This window comes from Bos grunniens, chromosome 4 (genome assembly GCF_055505025.1).
Source record: "Bos grunniens cultivar Pamir isolate PY7600 chromosome 4, Bosgru_T2T1.0, whole genome shotgun sequence".
Taxonomy (NCBI): domain Eukaryota; kingdom Metazoa; phylum Chordata; class Mammalia; order Artiodactyla; family Bovidae; genus Bos; species Bos grunniens.
In genome coordinates this window covers 7,543,628-7,569,621 of record NC_141168.1, presented here as the reverse complement: position 1 = coordinate 7,569,621, position 25,994 = coordinate 7,543,628, and the positions used below count along the sequence as shown (strand labels likewise).

General features: G+C 57.3%; 2 protein-coding genes across 13 annotated transcripts in view; one reads left to right on the top strand and one right to left on the bottom strand.

Moving 5' to 3' along the window:
• Window positions 1-5,209: 5,209 nt before the first annotated feature.
• ZNF467 (zinc finger protein 467) lies at window positions 5,210-14,134 on the bottom strand. Of its 12 annotated transcripts, none has more exons than XM_086394983.1 (6): window positions 13,743-14,133; window positions 12,210-12,286; window positions 11,762-11,837; window positions 10,838-10,954; window positions 10,018-10,160; window positions 5,210-7,095 (listed from the first exon to the last, which is right to left on the bottom strand). In XM_086394983.1, the coding sequence occupies exons 4-6, from the start codon at window positions 10,843-10,845 to the stop codon at window positions 5,585-5,587; spliced, it is 1,662 nt and encodes a 553-aa protein (XP_086251109.1). In that variant the 5' UTR covers window positions 10,846-10,954; window positions 11,762-11,837; window positions 12,210-12,286; window positions 13,743-14,133; the 3' UTR covers window positions 5,210-5,584. The 12 variants fall into 12 exon arrangements, with proteins under 12 accessions (XP_086251109.1, XP_086251101.1, XP_086251104.1 ...); XM_086394975.1 differs by having other exon boundaries at window positions 10,018-10,131; XM_086394978.1 differs by lacking the exon at window positions 12,210-12,286 and having other exon boundaries at window positions 10,018-10,192; window positions 13,728-14,134.
• Window positions 14,135-17,138: 3,004 nt separating this feature from the next.
• Window positions 17,139-25,994, top strand: part of LOC147373492 (SCO-spondin-like) — a 51,354-nt gene continuing 42,498 nt past the window's right edge. The window contains 18 exon segments of the mRNA XM_086395086.1: window positions 17,139-17,404; window positions 17,793-17,875; window positions 17,998-18,177; window positions 18,408-18,652; window positions 18,763-18,862; window positions 19,468-19,626; window positions 19,717-19,796; window positions 20,091-20,243; window positions 20,530-20,701; window positions 20,880-21,120; window positions 21,483-21,627; window positions 22,512-22,629; window positions 23,197-23,372; window positions 23,457-23,684; window positions 23,859-24,024; window positions 24,207-24,441; window positions 25,379-25,568; window positions 25,689-25,783. Of these exon segments, the coding sequence (XP_086251212.1) occupies window positions 18,617-18,652; window positions 18,763-18,862; window positions 19,468-19,626; window positions 19,717-19,796; window positions 20,091-20,243; window positions 20,530-20,701; window positions 20,880-21,120; window positions 21,483-21,627; window positions 22,512-22,629; window positions 23,197-23,372; window positions 23,457-23,684; window positions 23,859-24,024; window positions 24,207-24,441; window positions 25,379-25,568; window positions 25,689-25,783 (2,294 nt within the window). The 5' untranslated portion in view covers window positions 17,139-17,404; window positions 17,793-17,875; window positions 17,998-18,177; window positions 18,408-18,616.

Here is a 25,994-nt window from a genome sequence, read left to right as displayed (position 1 = left end):
TTCTGTGCTTGTGATGGGTCTGTTAAGATTTTCTTTTTCTTCCTGGTTCAGTTTTGGAAAGTTGTACTTTTCTAAGAATTTGTCCATTTTATTGGCATATAATTGCTGATAGTAGTATCTTATGATCCTTTGTATTTCTGTGTTGTCTGTTGTGATCTCTCCATTTTCATTTCTAATTTTATTGATTTGATTTTTCTCCCTTTGTTTCTTGATGAGTCTGGCTAATGGTTTGTCAATTTTATTTATCCTCTCAAAGAACCAGCCTTTAGCTTTGTTGATTTTTGCTATGGTCTCTTTTGTTTCTTTTGCATTTATTTCTGCCCTAATTTTTAAGGTTTCTTTCCTTCTACTAACCCTGGGGTTCTTCATTTCTTCTTTTTCTAGTTGCTTTAGGTGTAGAGTCTGGTTATTTGTTTGACTTTTTTCTTGTTTCTTGAGGTGTGCCTGTATTGCTATGAACCTTCCCCTTAGCACTGCTTTTACAGTGTCCCATAGGTTTTGGGTTGTTTTCATTTTCATTTGTTTCTATGCATATTTTGATTTCTTTTTTGATTTCTTCTGTGATTTGTTGGTTATTCAGCAGCATGTTGTTCAGCCTCCATATGTTGGAATTTTTAATAGTTTTTCTCCTGTAATTGAGATCTAATCTTACTACATTGTGGTCAGAAAAGATGCTTGGAATGATTTCAATTTTCTTGAATTTATCAAGGCTAGATTTATGGCCCAGGATGTGATCTATCCTGGAGAAGGTTCCATGTGCGCTTGAGAAAAAGGTGAAATTCATTGTTTTGGGGTGAAATGTCCTATAGATATCAATTAGGTCTAACTGGTCTATTGTATCAGTTAAAGTTTGTGTTTCCCTGTTAATTTTCTGTTGAGTTGATCTATCCATAGGTGTGAGTGGGGTATTAAAGTCTCCCACTATTATTGTGTTATTGTTAATTTCCCCTTTCATACTTGTTAGCATTTGTCTTACATATTGTGGTGCTCCTATGTTGGGTGCATATATATTGAAAATTGTTATATCTTCTTTTTGGATTGATTCTTTGATCATTATATAGTGTCCTTCTTTGTCTCTTTACACAGCCTTTGTTTTAAAGTCTATTTTATCTGATATGAGTATTGCTACTCCTGCTTTCTTTTGGTCTCTATTTGCTTGGAATATCTTTTTCCAGCCCTTCACTTTCAGTCTGTATGTGTCCCCTGTTTTGAGGTGGGTCTCTTGTGAGGCCACCATCACCTTAATACCAAAACCTGACAAAGATGCCACAAAAAAGAAAACTACAGGCCAATATCACTGATGAACATAGATGCAAAAATCCTTAACAAAATTCTAGCAATCAGAATCCAACAACACATTGAAAAGATCATACACCATGACCAAGTGTGCTTTATCCCAGGGATGCAAGGATTCTTCAATGTCTGCAAATCAATCAATGTAATACACCACATTAACAAATTGAAAAATAAAAGCCATATGATCATCTCAATAGATGCAGAGAAAGCCTTTGACGAAAGTCAACATTCATTTATGATAAAAACTCTCCAGAAAGCAGGAATAGAAGGAACATACCTCAACATAATAAAAGCTATATATGACAAACCCACAGCAAACATTATCCTCAATGGTGAAAAATTGAAAGCATTTCCCCTAAAGTCAGGAACAAGACAAGGGTGTCCACTCTCACCACTACTATTCAACAAAGTTTTGGAAGTTTTGGCCACAGCAATCAGATCAGAAAAAGAAATAAAAGGTCCAAATTGGAAAAGAAGAAGTAAAACTCTCACTGTTTGCAGATGACATGATCCTCTACATAGAAAACCCTAAAGACTCCACCAGAAAATTACTAGAACTAATCAGTGAATATAGTAAAGTTGCAGGATATAAAATCAACACACAGAAATCCCTCGCATTCCTATACACTAATAATGAGAAAACAGACAGAGAAATTAAAGAAACAATTTCATTCACCATTGCAATGAAAAGAATAAAATAGTTAGGAATAATTCTACCTAAAGAAACTAAAGACCTATATATAGAAAACTATAAAACACTGGTGAAAGAAATCAAAGAGGACACTAATAGATGGAGAAATATACCATGTTCATGGATCGGAAGAATCAATATAGTGAAAATGAGTATACTACCCAAAGCAATCTATTGACTCAATGCAATCTCTATTAAGCTACCAACGGTATTCTTCACAGAGCTAGAACAAATAATTTCACAATTTGTATGGAAATACAAAAAATCTTGAATAGCCAAAGCAATCTTGAGAAAGAATTAAACTGGAGGAATCAACCTGCCTGACTTCAGGCTCTACTACAAAGCCACAGTCATCAAGACAGTATGGTACTGGCACAAAGACAGAAATATAGATCAATGGAACGAAATAGAAAGCCCAGAGATAAATCCATGCACCTATGGACACCTTATTTTGACAAAGGAGGCAAGAATATACAATGGAGAAAAGACAATCTCTTTAACAAGTGGTGCTGGGAAAACTGGTCAACCACTTGTAAAAGAATGAAACTAGAACACTTTCTAACCCCATACACAAAAATAAACTCAAAATGGATTAAAGATCTAAATGTAAGACCAGAAACTATAAAACTCCTAGAGGAGAACACAGGCAAAACACTCTCTGACATAAATCACAGCAGGATCCTCTATAACCCACCTCCCAGAATATTGAAAATAAAAGCAAAAATAAACAAATGGGACCTAATTAAAATTAAAAGATTCTGCACAACAAAGGAAACTATAAGCAAGGTGAAAAGACAACCTTCAGAATGGGAGAAAATAACAGCAAATGAAGCAACCGACAAACAACTAATCTCAAAAATATACAAGCAACTCCTGCAGCTCAATTCCAGAAAAATAAACGAACCAATAAAAAAATGGGCCAAAGGACTAAACAGACATTTCTCCAAAGGAGACATACAGATGGCTAACAAACACATGAAAAGATCCTCAACATCACTCATTATCAGAGAAATGAAAATCAAAACCACAATGAGGTACCATTTCACACCAGTCAGAATGGTTGCGATCCAAAAGCCTACAAGCAATAAATGCTGGAGAGGGTGTGGAGAAAAGGGAACCCTCTTACACTGTTGGTGGGAATGCAAACTAGTACAGCCACTATGGAGAACAGTGTGGAGATTCCTTAAAAAACTGGAATAGAACTGCCTTATGACCCAGAAATCCCACTACTGGGCATACACACTGAGGAAACCAGAATTGAAAGAGACACGTGTACCCCAATGTTCATCGCAGCACTGTTTATAATAGCCAGGACATGGAAGCAACCTAGATGTCCACCAGCAGATGAATGGATAAGAAAGCTGTGGTACATATACACAGTGGAATATTACTCAGCCATTAAAAAGAATACATTTGAATCAGTTGTAATGAGGTGGATTAAACTGGAGCCTCTAATGCATATATATGGAATTTAGAAAGATGGTAATGATAACCCTGTATGCGAGACAGCAAAAGAGACATAGATGTATAGAACAGTCTTTTGGACTCTGTGGGAGAGGGAGAGGGTAGGATGATTTGGGAGAATGGCATTGAAACATGTATAATATCATATATGAAATGAATCACCAGTCCAGGTTCGATGCATGATACAGGATGCTTGGGGCTGGTGCACTGGGATGACCCAGAGGGATGGTATGGGGAGGGAGGTGGGAGAGGGGTTCAGGATGGGGAACACATGTATACCTGTGGCAGATTTATGCTGATGTATGGCAAAACCAATACAATATTGTAAAGTAAAAATAAAATAAAATAAAACAACTGGAATTACAAGACCTGGATAGGAAGGAGGTGGGAACCCAAGAAAAGGACCAGGAAGAGGAGTTAGTCACTTGCTGCGTGCGCCCATCCTTCAGGGCTCCCTCTAGAGGTGTCTTCAACCTGTGAACCTCCCTTGACTTTTCCTAGATTTTGGGATCCACTCGCAGTGCCCTCTGCGCTGGCCCTAGCCCCACAATTCTCCTGTTTTCTGTAAGCTCTGTGAAGGCAGAGGGGCCTGTCTGTCTTGCTTACTATTGTTGCCCATGCCTAGTGCAGGACTTGGCACAAAGCAGTTCACTTCAGTCATGTCTGACTCTTTGCAACCCCATGGACTGCAGCACACCAGGCTTCCCTGTCCATCACCAACTCCCAGAGCTTGCTCAAACTCACGTCCACTGAGTTGGTGATGCCATCCAACCTTCTCATCCTCTAGCACAATGTTGGCACCCAGTAAATATTTGCTAGGGTTATTCTGAAACCTTTGTGCTAAGTTGCTTCTTTGTGACCCTATAGACTGTAGCCCCACAGGCTCCTCTCTCCATGGGATTCTCCAGGCAAGAAAACTGGAGTGGGTTGCCATTTCCTCCTCCAGGGGAATCTTTCCTAGACAAGAATTGAACCCATGTCTCATGTCTCCTGCATTGGCAGGCAGATTCTTTACCACTAGTGCTACCTTGCTGATCGTGACATTAGAATTGGAAAAAAGCCTCAGCCCTCATCAATATCAACAATCTTATTAAAATGAGAAAGCAGAGACCCAGGAAAATGAAGGGCTCTGGTCCAAGTCCTAAAGAGACTGAGGAAAGGTCAAGTGTAAGACTTCTCACTCCAAGTTCAACACATTTCCCCCATCATCCTACCCCTCCGGGTCACTCAGCTCTCCTGTCGGCCTCGGCTAGGGCAGCTCAGCTAGAGATGTCTGAATCAAGACGACATCATAAAGAGAACTTACAGGAACCTTCATCTGTCACTCACGTCCTTCCCCCTGCTGCCAGGCAGAGTGGCAGGTGGGGCTGCTGTTCTGAGATCCCCCTGGGAAGGCTGCAAACCCAGGCAGAGCCCTGGAGCTCCAGAGCCTTCGGTGGCACCCTGTCTCCATGGGAACGGCCAGGGGCACCCTGCTTCCTCTCTTTGTCTTCCCTACGGTTTAGCCTTCGATCCCTGGCATGAGAAATGTATACCGATGCTTCTTCCTTGTCAGATTTGAGCTAAGGTCAGGGAGCAAGAGAGCAATTCAGCAATTAGCTGTATCATATTTTGATTTGAGAAAGCCCATTATTGGCAGCTGGCTAAATTGAACTCACCCAGATAGGATGGGAAGGAGTGTGTGTGTGTGGACTAAGGTAGAAAAGGGTGGGTGAGAAAAGTCAGGGGTTCCATCCCCAACTCATTCCACAGCCCCAGAACCTTTGGATTGTAATTTTAATGAAACTTTCAGTACACAGATCGCCATTCTTTCCCTGCTCCTGTAGAGGTTCCTGACTCAGTCCTCGGTCGGGAGTGGTCCAGGAAACACCATCTTTCCCACGGGGTCTCTTAGTGGGAGATTTCCAAGGACTCAGGCCTAAACTGTTCCCATCAAGGGTTTACTCTTAGCCCTGTCTCAGACACAGAAGGCCAAAGCCAGGTATCCTTTCCAGACTTTTCCCCAGCAGGATGGAGAAGAGAGGAAAACGGCCACGGGCAATCCAAGCCACGGTGTTCAGGAGACGTCCGGCATGGGTCTCTGGAACCAGGGAGCAAAAGAAGGGAAAGGCCGGGTCCGGCCTAGAACGAAGCTCAGAAGAAGAGCGCGGGTGCGGTCACGTCGGTGGACGTGGGCCAGGCTGGGCTCGAGAGGTCAGATCCGGAGGCCGGGTGGGCGGCTCCTCCATGGATGCGCTGATGTCGCACCAGGTGGGTCTTGCGGCTGAAGCTCTTGCCGCACTGCAGGCAGGGGAAGGGGCGGGAGCCGGTGTGCACCGCCTGGTGGCGGACCAGGTTGGTCTTGGAGCTGAAGCTGCGGGCGCACACGGCGCAGGCGTGGGGCCGACTGCCCGTGTGCACCGCCTGGTGGCGACCCAGGTGCGACTTGCGGCTGAAGCGGCGGCCGCACTGCGCGCAGGCGAAAGGCCTGGCGCCGCTGTGGGCCCTGGAGTGGGCCACCAGGTTGGGCCGCGAGCCAAAGCGGCGGCCACACTGAGCGCAGGCGAAGGGCCGCTCGCCCGTGTGCACCCGCCGGTGTCGCGCCAGGTGCTGCCCGTGGGCGAAGCTGCGCCCGCACTCGGGGCAGAGGAAGGACCGCTCGCCGCCCGGAGTGCCCGGGAGCGCCGGAGTGCCTCGGGGCGCGCAGGCCAAGAGCTCGGGGGCCGCGGGGTCTACAGGGGCGCCCAGCGCGCACTCGTCGCACCCGAAAGGGCGCTCCTCGCCGCAGTGCAGGCGCTGGTGCGTGGAGAGGTTCTTCTTCCAGCCGAAGCTCAGGCCGCAGTGGGAGCAGGAGAAAGGCTTGGGTCCGGGAGGGGAGGCGGTGGGGGACGAGGCAGGGGACGTGGGCGAGGCCGGCGCGCCGGGAGAGGGCGGGGTGCGGCCGGCCGCCGCGTGCACCCTCTGGTGCCGCACCAAGTGCTGCTTGTGCGTGAAGCTGCGGGCGCACTGCGCGCACTGGTAGGGCCTCTCGCCCGTGTGGATGCGCTGGTGGCGGATCAGGTGCGTCTTTTTGCGAAAGCGCTTCTCGCATTCCGGGCAGGGGAAGGGCCGCTCGCCCGTGTGCGTCTTCTGGTGCGAGCCCAGGTGGATCTTCTGGCTGAAGCGCTTGCCGCACTCGGCGCACGGGTAGGGCCGCTCGCCCGTGTGCGTGCGCAGGTGGCGGGTCAGGTGCGCCTTCTTGCTGAAGCGCTTGTCGCACTCGGAGCAGGGGAAGGGCCGCTCGCCGCGGTGGCTGCGTTGGTGCAGCAGCAGGTGCGCGCGCTGCGTGAAGCTGCGGCCGCAGTCGGGGCAGGCGCACGGGCCCTCGCCGCGGTGCAGCCGCTGGTGTAGCCTCAGGGTCAGCTGGTCCCGGAACCGGCGCTCGCACTCCCCGCAGCCGTAGGGCTTCTCCGAGGCGGTCGGGACCCACCCGGCCAGCGCGAGCCCACCCAGTGTCCCTGGGGCCCCCGACTCCAGCTTATACGCGGCGGCCAGAGACCCCAGGTCAGGCGGGGGAAAGGGGCTGGGGCGTAATGCCAGATGCTGGGGCCATTCCGCCTCCTTGTGGGCCTCCCGATCCTCCTCCTCCTCCTCTACCTTCACCTTCCGAATCATCCACTCGTCCCCTGAAAGGGCAAAACAAGGCGAGTCTGTTAAACCCCACGTTTGTGGCTCAGCTGGTAAAGAATGCGCCCGTCCTCAATGCAGGACACCTGGGTTCAATTCCTGGGTTGGGAAGATTCCCTGAAGAAGGGAAAGGCTACCCACTCCAGTATTCTATCCTGGAGAATTCCATGGACCGTATAGTTCATGGGCGTCGAAAAGAATGGACTGACTGACTTTCACCTGATCTGTTTGTTTGCCAATAGGACCACCACTTCCTGAAGTCCCTAAGCCTAGCTCCTGCTCCTTCCACTGGAAAGTTCCTGGAAATGTCCAAATCGGAGGACCACCCTAAGTCCTCCTCCCAGGCTCTCCAAGCCAGGGGGTGCTTTCTCCTTGGCTTGCCTGCCTCCTTAAGGAGACCCTGCCACTATGGTGGGCACCCCTTACCCTCAGGGTTCAGTCTTCAGCTTTCACTCTGAGGGGTCAGAGGCCCATGCGAAGGGGGGCCACCCCCATCTTGCTGTCCAGCCCACTCCTTTCTGGAACCACAGTCTCCCATCTGCAGATGAGCAACTCCCCTTTGTGCCCTGTGAATCCACTGCAGCTCAGCAGGCTTATCAGCAAACACCCCACCTTCCTGGATCTACTCCACTGCCCTCAGGAGAAGGTCTTCCGCATCCTCCTGTGGGCTGATCTTGACACTCACCTTGTTTCTGTGATATTTGCTCAGTTGTGTCCGACTCTTTGCGACCCAGGGGACTGTATAGCCCGCCAGGCCCCTCTGTCTGTGGGATTCTCCAGACAAGAATACTGGACTGGGTTGCCATTCCCTTCTCCAGGGGATCTTCTAACTCCTTGCCACTGACCAGAGACCTTTGCATTCCTCCCTGTGGTTTCTCAAAGGCTTTCCCCCTGCTCCTACTCCCTTCACGTCTAGGGCCAGGTGGGAAATCCCGGTTTAAGAAGAGGACTGAGTTTACAGGACATGGGGAACCAATGGATGGTGCCAACCTCTGGAGACACAGGGAAGGCCCTCTGGGGGAAGCAGGTTTGATACAGGTTCCCCTGGTGCTCTGCCCTTCTTGGGCACTGAGATGACCCAGCCAAGAGGAAGGATTTCAGGACCCAGACTGGGAGGGTCCATTTGGGTTTTTCTCTGCCACTAAGCAGCAGTGTGACCACGGTTGAGTCACTTAATCTCTTTGAATTGAGTTTTCTTTGAGTTGAGTTTGTTAGCTTGCTTAGGCATAAGCAATGGACCGGTTCATGGTGCCTAAATCTTGTGCCATGTCCTAATCTCCTGGGGAACCTTTTAAGTGCATCTAGGGGACCCAGGCCCATGAATGTTTCCTTTCTTTTGAGCTCCCAAAGTGATTCTGGTTTCAGAGCCTTGGAACCAGCTGATTGGACTTCCTGTCTGGCTCTAAAAGTCTGTAATAAATAGCATGGGGCTTGAACTATCACAATTAGATTTCCTTCCAGTTTCTTTTACCCATCCATTTCAAACAGCTCTTTATCATACTGCGCTATCACTTTCATTTTCTTTGTGCAACTTTGCTACCAAAGAACCATCAATAGCTCCCCATTATTTAGAGTATAAAGTCTGCTCTAGCTGCATCTGAGACTCACCCCAACCCAGTCCAACTCTCTCAATACTCCAAGGCATAAACCCCTCACTTCAGGCAAGCTGGTCTCCTATAACCCCAGTTATTAATATGTCAACTTGCCTACTTCTATCAATAGCTCCCCATTATTTAGAGTATAAAGTCTGCTCTAGCTGCATCTGAGACTCACCCCAACCCAGTCCAACTCTCTCAATACTCCAAGGCATAAACCCCTCACTTCAGGCAAGCTGGTCTCCTATAACCCCAGTTATTAATATGTCAACTTGCCTACTTCTAAGTCAGCCAAGGATGTCTTCCCATCCTCCAGCCTCATCCAAGTTGAAGTCTACACCTCTCTCAACATGGAGCACAAACCAACAAAAGCTTTGACAAATCCAACACATGAGGGTCTCATATAAACACGGTTGACTCTTCTACACTTCCTTGTGATGTGGCTTTATCGTTATTTGTTCTTTTCATTCTTTCTTCTAGCTCATATTGGTGTCAGATTTCAGTCTCTGGAGGGCAGACAGCTTGAGGATTGCCATCATGTACTGAGAGCCAACTGGAGATGAGGCACTGTGTGTACACTCTCACAAACCTTCACCCAAACCCCTGTGCAGAAGTTACCCTTCCTCCTTGTGAACAAACTGAGGCTCCTGTAGCCTATCCAAGATCACTCAGCTATAAACACGTGGAGCAGGGATTCGAACCCAGGACCACGTCACTCTACAGCCCATCTCTTTCTGCTCTACCTAAAACAGCTTAGCCCGAGTGGGCACCAAATAAGCCCTTGTGGAATAGGTGACATCACTCAGGCAAGAGGTGATAAGGCTGGTGGTGATGGAAGGAAGTGATGGGTAGGGTTATGGAGAGAGAACCAACTGTTTGATCACCGTGGATATGGGGGAGATGCATCAAGTACAACAGTTCATCTGGGTAGCACCAAGGTCAGTGGAGATTTGGGGGAGGGAGCAGGTCTGGGGATGACAATGAAAAGGTTGATCGACACTGACACCACGTGTCTTCGTGGGAATCATGATTCAAGCTGTCAACAAGTGTGAACATCGACTGGGGGAGAGAGAATGGAAAGGTAAGACTTCCGGAAGACGTGGAAGTTGAGAGCGTATTTCTCTTTGGTGACTAGCCTCTCTGACTCCTGTTGTCTGTGGATGCAGAATTCCTGCTGGGTGCTGAAGCTCTACAGCAGAAAGGTGGCAGGGCCTGATTCATCTTGGGTTGGAAGGCCCTGGGGTGGCTTTCTTTTTACACGATGCCTGCACACCCCTGTTCCCTCCGCCTGGCCCCCTGGTAGGATGGACTGCTGGGAAGACTCACCTGGGCAGGAGCCCGTGGGCTCAGGCTTGCGTGGTGCACACACCTGGTCTTCTCTGCAGGGAGTTTCAGCTTGTTCCGTGCGGGCACCTTTCTCCGGCCTGGGGGCCTCGCGCCCTGGCAGAGAACAGGCTACCTCAAGGATGCTGCAGACACCAGAGATGGAGAGAGGTCCCCCCTGTTGCCAGGAGGCAGGGGCTTCTGAAACCCCGGCTCCAGCCCCACAGGCAGGACTGGTCCCATATCAAACCTGCAGGGGCTGAATTCCCAGCTGCCCCAGGCCATGCAGGTTGCAAGAGCCACAAGTGTGAGGGGCTTCAAACATGTAAGTGTAAGAGAGTGGAAGCAAGAATGGTCCCTGTCCTGAGGCTTCCAAGAGGCCCTAGGAGGAGAGATGGGGAACTTCCTAGCTACCAGATGGGCCCCAGTTTCCAGGCAAATCACTGGAGAAGATGGGAAAGTCAGAAGGCCAGGTCCACGCCCGCTTTAGGCTTCTTTTCCCTGTATCTGCTTAGCCACCTCTTTCAATCTTACTTTCCCAATGAGGCCGACTCTCACACCTCTATTCAATCCTCCTGCCTGCCCCACCCGCAAAGCCTCTTCCAACCCAGGTTATAAGTGCATTTATTCCTACATTTGTTGTCTGCTAGTCCTCTGTCCTCACTAGGATTAAGCTCCTGGAAGGCAGGTATCTTTTGTCTCCTTGGTCACTGAGGTATCCCTGGTATCTAGAATAGCGTGGGGCACTTAGTAGGTGCTCAATAAATACTTGACGAAGGAAGGAGGACTCCGTCCTGAGCCAGCTTCCATGGTCCCCACTTACCTGAGCATGTACCCAGCACTCTCTGTTCCTGGGGAGGAGACATCCGCTCCTGGGCATTGTGGGACTGTTCCCCAGGCTCACTTTGGGGGGTCATCTCCGGCTGTCCCACAGAGAGTCCTATTACAGGCAAAAGGATGGGTGCAAGTCAAGCATGTCGTACAGAAGAGGTGATCCAAGACGGTTGCTCTTCCCTGTCCCAGCCCAAAAGAGTTTTCCCTGGGCATTAAGGAAAGCGAGGTCTCTAACCATCACGGACAAGGGACAACCAGCTTCCCCAGCAGCCTGACCAAATATCAACCTTAGCTGCTTTACATCAAATCAAGGACAGAGATGAATAGATTTAGAGACAGAATAGATTTAACTATCCTGGTGTTCTGTTAGTACTAGCACAACCTCCAGCATGGACCAGGCAGGCATTCTTTGTGATGAAACCAGAAAGGATGCTGCCCTAAAGGCCCTCAGGGTCTCAGAGGTATCAGGGTCGCAGCCTCCTGGGGATGCTCTACGGTCTGAATTAGGGAAGCAGCAGGCCTGGTAACAGTTCATGAGGTTCTCATGGCAAGTATACTGGGGTGGTTTGCCATTCCCTCCTCCAGTGGATCATGTTTAGTCAGAACTCTCCATTTTGACCCATCCGTCTTGGGTGGCCCTGCAGGGCATGGCTAATAGCTTCATTGTGTTATGCAAGCCCCTTTGCCACGACAAGGCAGTGATCCGTGAAGAGCCATCTCTGATGCAATGGACATGAACTTGGGCAAACTTCCGGGAGATGGTGAGGGACAGGGAGGCCTGGTGTGCTGCAGTCCATGGGGTTGCAAAGAGTCAGATTCGACTGGGCGACTGAACAACAACAGGCATGGTATGCCCTTGAAGCTTCCTACTCCCCTGCCCCCCACCCAAGTTCCTCCAGTTCTGTCGGCTCACCCAGGGAGCTGAGGGCCTCCAAGGTCTCTCTCATGGCAACCCAGGGTGACTCCTCCTGGGGATCTGGCCACGGACCCTAAGGAGAACATACATCCTTGTTCAGATTCTCTGCAGCTTCTACCTGGGCCCTGGCTCTGCCCAACCTCTTCCCATCAGCTAGCCCCAGGGGCTCCGAAAGGGATGTCCTCAGGGACGGTGAGGGAGTTGAGGGACCGTGGATTTCAGAAAGCAGATGCCTTTGAAGGTGAGGAAAAGGGCTGAAGCCATTTCTACAAGCTAAGCTCGGGGTCAGCGCTGGAAATCAGCTTCTCACCCCCACCTGCACGTCACTGGGGTCCAGTACCAGCGCATCAGCGCTGCCCACCACCACCCCCTCCTCCCCAGGGCCCTTGCCTGGGGGTGTCAGGAATCAACCGACTCTCTGGGAAGAGGGTGGAGGGTGGGAGACCTGCGGTGAGGAGCAGGGAATTTCGTCTCCTTGGCCCTCCAGCTGTCATCGCAGGAGCTGGTGAAACAGGAGCCAGCCTGGGGTGGGGGTGGGGGGCGGGCCGGAGGTATCACTGCTTGGGGCCACGAGTTGGGGAGGCCGTCGGAGGAGGGTCCTCCCCGAAGGCAGGAAAGAGCTCTTGACAGCATTACCCCAGAACCCGACCTCAAGACCATCGCCCCTCCCCCGCGGGGCTTTCCGAGGCCCGGACACCCGACCCTCAAAGCCCCCAAGGCGGCTCCGGCTCCTGCGGGTCCCCTGCCCATCCCCCAGCAGACTCCCCTCCCCACCCCCACCCCACCCCCGACAGCCTCCCTGGCAGCCGTCCCTGCACTCCTCCCCTCTCCCTCGCCCTCCGCCTTCCGCCCTCTCTCCCCAAGGGAGCTGGCTGGCTCCCCAGCTCCGCCCCCGGCCCCGCCCCTGCCCACAGCCCGCCGGCTCCACCCCTCCCGGCCCCGCTCCGGTCTGCGCTGCACTGCCACCGCCCCCCTGACCCTCCGCCGGGGCAGCCTCCGCGGCGGCGGACCCCTCCCCCTCCCCCTCCCCCTCCCGGGGGCCGGGGCCGCCTCCCCTGCCGCTCCGGGCTCTCCCTGCTCGTCCCCCGCCTCCTCACCCCTCCCGACTGCACACTCCCTCCCTTCCTTCCCCCTCCTCTTTTCCTTCCTCCCCTCCCCGGCCCTCTCCTCCCCCACCCCGGCTTCCCTTCTCCTCTCCTCTCTTCACCTCGGTTCCCTCCCCCTCCGAGGCCCCGTCTCCCTTCCCCCTCCGCCTCCCCGGCAGCCTCTCGCTTCCCTTCCCTCCCGAGTCCCACTCCCCAGAACGGCCCCCGCCCCTTTCCCGTCCGCTTTCCGAGCCCCCGCCCCCCCACCTCCTTCTCTAGCCGCCCCCCACCCAAACCTCGGGGTCTGCGGCTGGGCCGCTCACTCTGGCCCCCGTGCCCGGCCGTGCGCCCCCCTCCCCAGCCTCCCAGCTCACCTCCGCTCCCGCTCGGTGGCCCCCTGCCCCATTTTTTTGCTCCCCGCCGACTTCTCAAGTTTCCCTCCCCTAGCCCAGGGACCCCTTTCGCCTCCCCGCCCCCCGCGCCCGCGTGGCCCCCCGCCCCGGCCCCTCCGCCCGGATCTCGCTCTCGCCGCTCCGGGCTCCCGGGCTCACCTGTCAGCGCCCTTCTCGCGCCCCTCCCGAACGCCGGGTCCCCGCGCCTCCCCTTCCTCGCCTTCCCCCGGGCCCCCTCCTTTCCTTGAGGGCCTCCCACCCGTCCCCCTCTCTGGACCCCCACGCGGCCCCCGGTCCCCGGCGCCAGCCCAGCCCTCCGGGTCGGTCTCTCCGCTCTCCGCGGAACCCTGACCTCCCCCACCCCAGCCAGGCCCTCCTCTTCCCCCGTCCCAACACCCAGCTCTCCCCCAGCCCCCGCCCCTCCTGTGCCCTCGGGGCCCCCCTTTCCCAGCCGCTCCCCCCACCCCGCGCTCTCGGCGCCCGCACCCTGGGGGCTGTCACCTGCGCGGCGCGGGCGGCGGCTGTGGGTGCGGCGGGAACCGGCCCCGACGCGGCCCCGACCTGGCCCCGACCCGGGCGCCCGGTTCTCCTGCTCCCCCTCGCGGGCTCTGCAGCTCGGGTGCGGACGGCCCCAGAGACTTGACAGACTGACAGCCCCGAAACTTTGCGGGGAGGGGGAGAGGAGAAGACGCAGAGGGAGAGGGAGCAGGGGAGCTGCGGGGGAGGAGGGGAGAGGGGAGGCGGGTCAGGGACCGGGTGCCCTGGGGGAGGAGGGGGTGCCCAGCGGGGTCCCGGCGGGCAGGTGACGGTCTGGACCAACGACGGCCCGCGGTCGGTGCCGGAAAGTGGGAACGCAGGAGCGGGGAGGGGAAGGGAAGGGAAGGGAAGGGAAGGGGTGGGGGAGAGGGATGGGGGAGGGGAGGAGGGAGGGGAGGACGGGCACTCGGGCGGCGAGGGAGGGCGCTGGCAGGCGTGGAGGGAGGAGCCCGGGGAAGGTGGCGCGCGGGGCGTCGGGGGGTGGGGTGGGGGAGGAGGTGAGGAGTTGGGGGGAGAGGAGGGGGGCCTGCTCGGGGGAGGGGAGCTAGCGTCTGGGCTGCGGTCTTTGAATCGCGAGGCCCCGCCAGGAGTGTGTGTGCGTTCGCTGCGTTCCGGCGGCATTGGGGATGGAGTCCCCCGACTGTCGGTCGGTGGGGTCTGTCTGGCAGGCTCCGGCCCTGTCCAGCTCTCCAGCGGATCCCGCTCGGACCCACCCCGACTCGTACCCGCTCCCCCTCCCCCCCACCCCATGGTCCTCGGGGCCTCGAGGTGAGCCCGAAGGAGACCAGGCGTGGGCCCCGGTGCCTGCGAAGAACTTGACCTTCGGAGTGGAAATGGGGGTCAGGGCTTCCAACTGGGTCACCTGGGACAAGGCAGGGCTGGTAGGGGGAGGAGGTTCAGGGGTGTGGCCGGAGTCGCTTGGTGTGAAGGCCTGAAGAAGCCAGGGCATCATCCAGGGGAGCCTCTGCCTCCCGGGGGCGGGCGGGGGGGGGGGGCGGGTACTCCCCTGGGCGTGATGGGCCGGAGCCTCCTGGCCGGCTGGAGGGATGCCCTCAACCCTCAGAGGACCCCACCCTGGGCTGTGATGTTTCTCTGCAGCCTTGCCACTGGGACACCACCCCAGTCCCTGAAAGCTCCCCATATCCCATCCTCCTCCATCCAAACTGTGGGCTGGTTCTTCCAGGCCTCCCTCCCTAACCTCCTTCTCCAGTCTCTTCAGGTTCCCTAGAGCAGGGCATGGGGAGGGAGGTTGGCTCTTGGAGCAAAGAGCAGGCTCCCCTGACTGTACCCCCCCATCACTCGGAGGGGATCCTAGGGGACAGAGAGGCACGGTGAGCCACAGGGCCACACCAGTGTTTCTTGATGTCTAGGATGATGGAGACAGGGACAGGGTACCTGGAGGAGCGCAGGGTTCCTCGGGGTCAGCTGTGAAGGGCCCTTCTACCTTCCCTTCTGGATGCGCTGCTTCAGCCAGCAGGGCCGGGCCTGCTCTCTAGACTGCAGGATGGCCCTGGGAACAGAGCACACGGCCGTGTGCCTGTGCAAGGCCAGAGCACCCGCGTGAGTCCTTGTAACACCTGCAGCAGAGTGTGAGGGCGTGAGGTGCCGGAGGGTGTGTCCAGGTATGCATGTGTGAAAGCTGGGGACAGCTGGGTGTCCAGGTCCTGACCTGGGACCTTTCCAGAGACCCCATCCAGGAGCTCCTGGAGAGATTCACTGCATTCCCTTTTGGCCCAGAAGAATGCCTGGCACGGCTCTGGTTCCTGACAGCCACCTCCTCCTCCCACCACCACACACACACACCCCCACAGGTGCAGTGATTGTGGGGGATGTTTGGAGTCAGGCACATCAGGCTTGGGGGCTGGAGGGTTATGGGATACCAGGCCCAAGGCACTTTCTGGCCTGGGTGTCCTGGGAGCTGGTAACCGGTAACCAGGATGTAACCAGGATCCCCCTGGGGACCAGTAACCAGGATGTAACCAGGATTCCCCTGGGGAGCGAGCTGCTGCTGGCTTCTAACCGGATGCTCCAGATTATTCCATCCGGTTGCCTGGCCCCCAGGGCTGGGAGAGCTGTCTCCAGGGCCCCTCTGCCTCCTGCAGTCCCCCCTTCCTACCCCAAACACTCTTCCTTGAGGCTGGCTGTCATTGCCCTGTCTGAGCTTCCTGGTTCTGGATCCCATGAATCCTAGGGGACCAGGGTGGACCCAGCTGGCCACACGTCATCACCCTCACTAAGAAGTCAGACCTTACAGAGGGACCCCTGGCCCCAAACAGTCCAACCACCCTGGAAACCCCATTCCTTCTGCTCACCGACCCTCGTTTCTGGAGTGCCTGGTTTGTGGGGTTGCGGGGGCAGGAGAAACAGAAAAGGGACAGGGGAGAGGCTCAGATACTCTGGACTTGAGGGCCGGAAGGCGGTGGCCTTGTGACTCAACCCTGGAGTGGGTTCATGGCTCCCCTTGAGAATCTAATAGAAGTTGTGGAACTGTCATCAGAAAAGCACTCACACACACAATTTCAAAGTATTCATGGAGCCCCTGTCCCACCCGCCATGATTTCCTGGAGGCCCTGAGGTTTTTACTAGTAAGGAAACTGAGGCCCAGAAAGAGTGTGGTTTGTCCGTGTCCACAGTAGTTGGTGGTAGGGCTTGAGAGTGTGGGCTATCAGAGGCCCAGAGTATCTGGCTGTGGCCCCTCATTACACACACAGACACACACACACACACGTGGATCCCCTTATTACACACACACACACACCAGGAAGGGCACTGTTTCCAGGGAGTGTGGGCTCTCGGAGGCCCATAGTTTCACACACACACACACATACCCCCCAGGAAGGGCACTGTTTCCAGGGAGTGTGGGCTATTGGAGGCCCAGAGTGTCACACACATACACACACACACACACCCCCCCCCCCCAGGAAGGGCACTGTTTCTAGGGAGAGTTGGCATTGGAGGGGACCATGCCATGTGTAGGCAGGTCCAATGTGCTTCTGGGCAGCTGGTGCTCTGGGGCACAGGGCTGAGATAAAGCCTGCCCAGTCTCCCAGGCCTCGCCCTCACTGCCTCAGGCTGCCTTGGACCCTCGAGGCCAGGCTGCAGCAGCCGCCACCTTGTGGGGGGCCAGGGAGCCCTGGCCTGGCCTCTCTGCATCCCTGCCGCAGCACGGCCTCCACAGAGCCTCAGAGCCCCCCGACAGGTGACCGGGGGTCACCATGCTGCTCCCTGCCCTCCTCTTCGGGGTGGCATGGGCACTGGCTAATGGGTAAGGAGCCCACCTCAGGGCCTTCTCCTCCCGCCCCGAGATTAGGACCTTCTGGGGTGGCCAGACTCCCTCCTCATCTCCCTCAGCCAGCTTAAGTCAGCCTCCTCTTCGGTAAACTCTCCCAGGGAGTGGGGTCGCGGGACAGGGCCTCTCGGGCAGAGGGGGACGGTGGTCGCAGCTGTTGGTCCTCGTCCGTGGGCAGGCGGTGGTGTGAGCAGACAGAGACCGTCCTGGTGGAGGAGGAAGTCACCCCCCGTCAGGAGGACCTGGTGCCCTGTGCCAGCCTCCAGCATTACCAGCGCCGGGGCTGGCGGCTGGACCTGACCTGGAGTGGCCGTGCGGGGCTCTGTGCCATCTACAAGTGAGCGACGAGGAGCACGCTGGGCTGGCGAGAGCAGTGGGGTGACCTCCTGAGAGTGGGGGAGGACTGGGGGGTGGCCTGGTGATGCAGGCGTTTGGCAAGCAGGTCCGGGGTGGACTCAAGGGGGGCCAAATTGGGGAATGGGGTGGTGGATGAGTGGGCACATCCATGGGCAGTGCCGGGCAGGGTCAAGATGCCTGCTGCCTCTGCCTACCCCTCAGTCTGCCTTCCTGAGATCATTCTCGCTTTGGAAACTGACACCAAGAATGGAAAATTACACATTAAAGCCTCTTAGAGAGCAGGTGACCAGAGGCAATGTCCCAGGCCATTCCCAGGGATGGGGCTGAATGCTGCCATCTTGTTCCCTCCCCCTGCTCCATGGACCCAGACCGCCAGAGACCCGGCCTGCTGCTTGGAACCGGACAGTGAGGGCCTGCTGCCCAGGCTGGGGGGGCACCCACTGCACCCTAGGTAAACACCCAGGATCAGCCCAGATCCGGGGTTTCCTGGAGGCAGCAGGCTGCCTGGGGAGGGAAGCCGGGTCCAGGCGGAATATCTGGGTCCACCCCATTCTCTCTTTCCATCCACCGCAGCCCTTGCAGAGGCCAGCCCTGAGGGCCACTGCTTTGCCACCTGGCTGTGCAACCTGGGGGCAGGCTCAGTGAATGCGTCTGCAGGAAGTCTGGAGGAGTGCTGTGCCCAACCCTGGGGACACAGCTGGCGGGATGGCCGTTCCCAGACCTGCCACAGCTGCTCCAACCACAGTCGACTGGGTGGGTCCGCAGAGTTCCAGCCTGCGTGAAAAGCACAGCCCCAGCCAGGACCCTGTCCCCGACAGGCACCCCACTTAGAATTCTTGAGCTCTGGATCCCTCTGTGGAGCCCACTGCCCTCTTTGCTCAGAAAAGCCGCCCGCCACTTTTGGTCACCGTTGGTAACCGCGCACTGACCACCTCCACCCCGCTTCCCGCGCTCAGAGGTCACCGTTGGTGTATCTCCCCCAGGCAGCACACCCTCCCCAGCCATCCTGCAGCCCCTGGCGGGGGCTGTGGCCCAGCTCTGGAGCCAGCGCCAGCGTCCCTCGGCCACCTGCGCCACCTGGTCCGGCTTCCACTATCGCACCTTCGATGGACGCCACTTCCACTTCCTGGGCCGCTGCACCTACCTGCTGGCGGGTGCGGCTGATGCCACCTGGGCCGTCCACCTCCAGCCCATGGGGCATTGTCCCCAGCCTGGGCACTGTCAGCTGGTGAGGAGGGAGATGGATCCGGACAGAGAGAGGGAGCTGGACACAGGAGGAGGAGGGCCACTGACCTTGACACTTCCTTGACGTGTCACCCGCCCCCTCGCCCCCCACAGGCCCGGGTAATGATGGGACCAGAGGAGGTGCTGATCCGGGGTGAAAACGTCTCTGTGAACGGGCGGCTGGTACCCGAGGGGGCGTCTCAGCTGCTCCCTGGTAAGGCGGGTGGGCACCAGGAGGTGGCCCAGGGCCCCATTCACTTCTCTGGAACAGTCTGTCTATCCGCAGGGCGCGGGTCAGAGGGCAGCTGAAGTTGGGCAGCTGGGTGGGCGCCTGCAGCCTCCCAACACCCCCACAGCTGTTGGGAGTCAGCATTTGGAGATGAGGGAGCCTGCTGAGATGCCAGGAGGTTGTGGTCCTCATCCCCTACCCCCCGGCAACCCGCCCCCTCACAGGGTGACCTGGGGAAACTCTCTCTACTCACCCCCACACCCAGGCCTCAGAGGCGGGGCTTTTATGCTGCTAGATGGGTCAGGCTCCTCCCAGAATTCTGTCTTGCCTGGGGTCTGGGGAGTGAGGTAGGGGTGTGTGTGTGTGTTGTTGTAGTTTACCTGTAGTTTATTCTCAAGAGCGCATCCATAGTGTTCATGAACTTCTCAAAAGAGGTCTGTGATGGGAAACCAGTGGCTTCTGCTTTAAAGGGTGTAGGGTGCAGAACTCTCTAGGATAGTGAGAAGCCCTTTTCTCCTTCCCAGGGCAGTCTGAGCCCTGGTGTGATGGTGGGAGGGGTGGGGCTGTGACTCCCCACTTCTCCTGCCCAGGGCTCAGCCTGCAGTGGCAAGGGGACTGGCTGGTGCTGTCGGGAGGCCTGGGGGTCGTTGTGCGGCTGGACCGGTCCAGTTCCGTCTCCATTTCTGTGGACCAGGAGCTCCAGGGACAGACTCAAGGCCTCTGTGGGGTCTACAACGGCCAGCCTGAGGGTGAGTGGGGGTGAGGCTTGGTTGCTGCTGTGGGAAGGAAGGGGAGACAGGAGTCCCCAGACATAGCCGCTCTGCCTCAACCTCCCCCAGATGACTTCCTAGAGCCCGGCAGGGGACTGGCTGCGTTAGCTGCCACCTTTGGGAATTCCTGGAGACTCCCAGACTCAGAGGTGAGACTGCAGTGCTGGGTTCCCTCGCTTTCTGCCTGCTCACCCACCTGGTCACCAACAAGCTTTGGTTCACTAGCTAGTTATCTAACCTCCTCCCTGTGGGTTCACAGTGATCCTGGCCCCCCACATCCACTTGGGCTTGCCACTCTGCTGCCCTCCACAGTCCCAGGATGTCTGGGCTGGTGGCCATGAGGGTGGGGTCTTGAACCAGCTGCCAGGGCAATGGCCATTTTCCTGATGTCCTGGTTAATATCCCTCATCCTCGCTCCTTGGCCTGACTCCCATTGTCCCTAGCTTGGGTGTCTGGATGCGGTGGAGGCAGCTCAAGGCTGTGAGGACCCCCTGAGGGGCACAGAGATGGGCACGGAGGCTGGCCAGCTTCGGGCTGAAGCCCAGGATGTGTGCCACCAGCTGCTGGAAGGCCCATTCAGAGAATGCCACACCCAGGTATGGATGGGGGTGGAGGTGGCATCAGGCATTAGAGAGGTGACGAGTGCTAGGGTGGTGCCAAACGGGGCCCCTGGTCCTGCCACCAAATTGCTTTGGGGCATGGGTCAGGGCAGCCTGCCCCACTTGCCTTGATTTGATCTCTGGGAGATGAGATGGCCCCAATATGTTATCTCTAATGTCCTTTGCAGCGTTCACATTTTTGATCGTAAAACAAAGGCGTTTGAGAAGCAAAAGGAGGGAGGCGCTGGATGCTGGTTGCTGAAGGGCTGTCTTGTCTTGGCAGGTGCCCCCTGCAGAGTACCACGAGGCCTGCCTCTTCGCCTACTGTGCTGGGGCCCCAGCGGGCAGTGGGCGGGCAGAGCGGCTGGAGGCTGTGTGCGCCACCCTGGCCAGCTACGCCCAGGACTGTGCGGCTAGGCGCATCGCGGTGCGCTGGAGGAAGCCCGGCTTCTGCGGTAGGGCGGCTGCCTGCCCGTCTCTGCCCAGCCTCTGGCCTCCCCTCTCTGTGGAATCCGGGGATTGACCGAGGGCCCTCGCGTGGCTCCTTTTTCCCTGGGGTGGGGTTACGCCACTGGGCTCTGGCCGGAGGCGGGGAACTCCTTGGGTCTTACAGCCCACCCCTATACCCCGCAGAGCGCCTGTGTCCGGGGGGCCAGCTGTACTCCGACTGCGCCTCGGCCTGCCCGCCCAGCTGCTCGGCAGTGGGGGAGGGAAGAGAATGGAGCTGCGGGGAAGAATGCGTGAGCGGCTGCGAGTGCCCGCCGGGTCTCTTCTGGGACGGCGCCCTGTGCGTGCCCGCCGCCCGCTGCCCCTGCTACCGCCGACGCCGGCGCTACGAGCCCGGGGACACCGTGCGCCAGCTCTGCAACCCGTGGTGGGTGCGCGGGCCTGGCGGGCCCCTTCGCGGGGGGCTGAAGGGCTACCCGTAGGTCACTTCTGATCCCTCTCTTATGCCATCTGCTCTGCAACCTGCCTCCGTTTTGGAGGAGCCTCCCTCGCAAGTGACCTGTGACCTCTCAAGTTATAATTGACTGTCCTGCTTAAAAACCCAGCGGTCGACCTCCATCAGCAGACCTCTAGTCCTAACGGGAGGGATGGGAGCGCCGGGGGAGGGAGGGGAAACCAGAGTGTTGGGGGGGTGGGGGTGGGAGGGAGTCTCCAGCTCGGTACCACCCCTACTCCCGAACCCCGGCGGCGCGGACCCTGAGCGCGGTCTCTCCGCCCCTGCGCCCGCAGCGAGTGCAGGGACGGCCGCTGGCTCTGCGCGCAGGCGCCGTGCGCCGCCGAGTGCGCGGTAGGCGGGGACGGGCATTACGTCACCTTCGATGGGCGGAGCTTCTCCTTCCGCGGCCGCGCCGGTTGCCGCTTCATCCTGGTGCAGGTGTGCCGCGCGGGCAGACGGCGGGAGCGGAAGCGGGGGCTCGTGCCAGAGTCCTAGGGGCCCTCGTAGGGGTGCTGGTGGGGGTGGGGGAGAGCAGTGACTGTAAGGAAACCGCTGAATAAACGAGACAGCCGTCCAGGGAGACTCTGAGACGGCCCGGCTCCGGCGGGAAGATGGCAGCCGTGCACACCCCCGAGCCTGCCCTCCGGGTTCTCGCCGCCGCCTCAGGTTCCCGTGGAAGTCTCTCTGTCGGCGCCGCCGCAGGCCGGGGGCGCCACGCAGAACCCACCCGCACAGCCCTTTTCTCACAGATGGGACGGCTGGGCTTGTCACACACGCTCCTTCCTGCAAAACGACCCCGGGGGCGGGCGAGGGGCGCAAATAAAGAAGGGTCCGCCTTCGTCCCCAGCCCTCCTCCCCCGGTAAAGTGAGGTGACTTCCCAGGTTCCGACCCAGCACCTTCTTACACACGTGGACACAAACAGGGGCTCCTGCGACGCTCTCATACGTGTGCACCCTTGAGGGCACTCAGAGACGTGAGCATATGTCCCCACAGGGAGGGAGGGGGAGGAGGCATGTTGCCCGAACCTGTGCATGCGCGCGCGCACGCGCGCACACACACACTTCCACATGTGCACGTGCTTACACACACAGTCACACACTTCCACATGTGCACGTGCGAGTCACACATGCCACAGTCACACATCCCAGCCCTTGGTGAGGGTTAAGCCCCTCACCTCATAGAATGTGGCTGGCTGGCAAGCGGTCAGCACAGTTCTGTGGGAGCTGTCCGGGGTGTGGGCTATGGGTGTCCAGTAAAACAGGAGAGGCCCAGGAGGGACCCTCCCGCACCATCCCCACCACGTTCCTCACCATCTGCCCAGGACTTTGCCAAGCGGCAGCTGCTGATTGTACTGGAACACGGGGACTGTGACGCTGGGAGCTGCCTCCATGCCATCTCTGTCTCCCTGGGGGACACCCTCGTCCAGCTCAGGGACTCAGGTAGCCCCAGCTCTCAGGGTTCCTGCCTTCCAGGCCTTCCGCACCCAACAGCCCTCCGGAGTGGCCTCCTTCCAGCTCCCCTCTCCCCGTGGACTCCGCTTCTCTCCAGCACTTTCTGGCCACACTGCCCTGTGGTTCCTGAACCCAAATTCTCCAGCTATACTCCCACAACCGAGGTCACTGTCTCAGCTTTCCCCTCACTCTACCATCTTCTGCCTGCCCCATCTCAGGGGAAAATACAGTTCAAAGGGTTCTGAAGGAGCTGAAAGGCTTCACAGTGTACCTAGTCCAGGCAGGCCCTTCCCAGCTCCTCCTGCACACTGACTCCAAGGGCAAAGGCCTAGTGGGTGCCAAGGGTCCCATGGGGGTTGCTCAGGTGGGATGGGTGACTTCCCAGGGGTCACTTTGGTTCCCCTTGCTCAGGGTGAGTGGCCCACTGAGACAGAGCTCCCCACCTCCTACCCTGGGTCCTTCCCTTTCTTAACAGCCCCATCCCGAAATGTGCCTTCCCTCTACCTCATCGGCCTAGCCCAGCCCTTTGTGGGTGGCCCCCTCCTCCTATTCCAGGAGTTGTGCTGGTCGACGGTCAGGATGTGGCCTTGCCCTGGAGTGCAGCTGGGGGCCTCAGTGTCTCCCGGGCCTCTTCCTCTTTCCTGCTGCTGCGCTGGCCTGGTGCCCGCATCCTCTGGGGAGTGTCTGACCCTGCAGCCTACATCACCCTGGACCCCCACCACGCCCACCAGGTGTGCCCAGAGGGTGGATGAGTGGCTGGGCCCGGCTGCTGTGGGCCTGGGTTTGACTGTTCTGTGCCCACTCCTGCGGCCCAGGTGCAGGGTCTGTGTGGCACCTTCACCCGGAATCAGCAGGATGACTTCCTGACCCCTGCTGGCGATGTGGAGACTAGTATCACCGCCTTTGCTAGCAAGTTCCAGGTGGCAGGCGGGGGAACGTGCTCCTTGGAGGCCAGCACTCCGCTTTCCCCCTGCAGCACCCACACTGAGCGCCAGGTTTTTGCGGAGGTAGCCTGTGCCATCCTGCATGGCCCAACCTTCCAGGTAGCCAGCTTGGGGGCACTCGTCCTGTTTGCCCCTGTAAGATGGGATCAATACCTGCCCTGCCATCCTTCTGGGCTGCTGGGAGGGCCTTGCTCTGAGCCATGCTGAGCACCAGGAGGTGGCAGTGGGGAATCCATAGGAAGGAGCTGACCCATTTCCTTGTCTCCCTCCAAGGAGTGCCATGGGCTGGTGGACAGGGAGCCGTTCCACCTGCGCTGCTTGGCAGCTGTGTGTGGCTGCACCCCTGGCCGGGACTGCCTGTGTCCCGTGCTTGCGGCCTATGCTCGGCGCTGTGCCCAGGAGGGGGCCCTGCCTTCCTGGAGAAACCGGACCTTCTGCCGTGAGTCTGCTCAGCCAGCTAGCTGCACCCTTACTGCATCCTTCCAGCACAGGGGGATCCAGGGGCTTTGCAGCAGGGGAGGGTCCCAGAAGGATCTCTGACCTCTGCAGATTGCTGGCTTTGCTTTCTTTGGAGGCAAGGGGGCAGAGCAGCCCTTGACCTGCATGTGTCTCTGTGCCCAGCTGTCCTGTGTCCCGGTGGCCAGGAGTACCAGGAGTGTGCCCCAGCATGCGGTCGCAACTGCGGGGAGCCTGAAGACTGTGGGGAGCTGGACAACTGTGTGGCCGGCTGTAATTGCCCCCTAGGGCTGCTGTGGGGCCCCGAGGGCCAGTGTGTGCCCCCCAACTTGTGCCCCTGCCAGCTTGGGGCCCATCGCTATGCCCCTGGCAGTGCTACTATGAAGGACTGCAACCACTGGTGAGAGCGGAGACCTGTGGGGGGAAGCAAAGAGCTTGGGGGTGAAAAGGTGGAGCTTAGAGAAACAGGGTGACAGATGTGGGGAGGATGGCATGCCCATCAGAGCACTGATAACATCCCTCAGTTGTGGAGCACTTTAGGGCTTATAAAGCACTTTTATGTACATTACTTTATTTAATCTTACTTCTTGTATGTGTGCTAAGTTGCTTCAGTCGTGGGATTCTATGGACTGTAGCCCTCCAGGGTCCTCTGTCCATGGGATTCTCCAGGCAAGAGTGCTGGAGTGGATTGCCATGCCCTCCTCCAGAGGATCTTCCCCACCCAGAGATCAAACCTGTGGTCTCCTGCAGTTTCTTGCCTGCTGAGCCACCAGGGAAGCCCAATACCCTAATAAAGTAGGAAGTAGAAGAATTGTTGCCATTTTGCAGATGAGAAAACTGAGGTGCAGATAGGCTAAACAGCTTGCAGAGTCACAGAGCTTGTTAATGACTAAGGACAGAACCCAGGTCTCTGAATTCCAGTTGAGTGTGGTCCAGAGGCTCCTCTAAGAGTTAGGACATAAAGAGAAGTTGCAGATCTACAGACACTGTGCCAGAGTCCAGGGTTTGGTGGGTGAGACTTCAGTGAAACCCTTCTCCCACCCGTACTGGGAGTAGGGTTGTTCAGTATCTTGGCCCCTCCCCAAAGCCCAGAGAATGGCCCCTATTGGTGTTGGGGCAGGCTGGCAGTGTGTAATCCCAGGTGTGGCCAGGTGCTTGTCACACTTCTTGTGCTTGGGGCAACTGGGGTTGGGGGTGAGACATTCAGGTATCCAGCATCGGAGCTGGACCTTCCCACAAGGTTAGGGGCTCTGGACCCCCTGGGATCCTTAGGCTGTCCCAGGGCAGGTCAGGGGCCTGGAAGTGAGGTCTTTTCCTTGCCTCCCAACTTTCGGCAGTGTCTGCCAGGAGAGGGGCCTCTGGAACTGCACTGCTCACCACTGTGCTCCGCCCCGGACCTTCTGCCCCCGTGAGCTTGTCTATGTCCCTGGAGCCTGCCTCCTCACCTGTGACAGCCCTGATGCCGACCGCCCCTGCCCCCCAGGCAGCCCGGGGGGCTGTGTCTGCCCCCCAGGCACCGTGCTGCTGGTATGTATGGGAGGGGCTCCGCTAGCCAGTGCCCTGCCCTGGTCCCTGGCTGGGTGTAACTGGCAGGGAGGGGGCACCAGGCAGTCCTCCATGGAGCCCTTTGTCCCTGGCCTCTGCTAGGAGGAACGCTGCGTGCCTCCTGAGCTCTGTCCCTGCCGTCATGGCGGCCAGTGGTACCTGCCCAATGCTACAATCCAGGAGGACTGCAACCTGTGGTATATAGGCCCCGCCCTGTGACCTGTGACCCTGTGACCTAGTGACCCCTGGCTGGGGGTTGGGATGATGGGTGGGGCGGGATATCCAGACAGGCCTGGACAGTGGAAGCTCCCAGCATCTCTCTGACCTGAGGGTTTGTCTGGCGTTGCCTGGAATCTGGACCGCTGCCTCCCCGGCATTCAGCCCACTGCCCCCCGACCCTCCGCAATG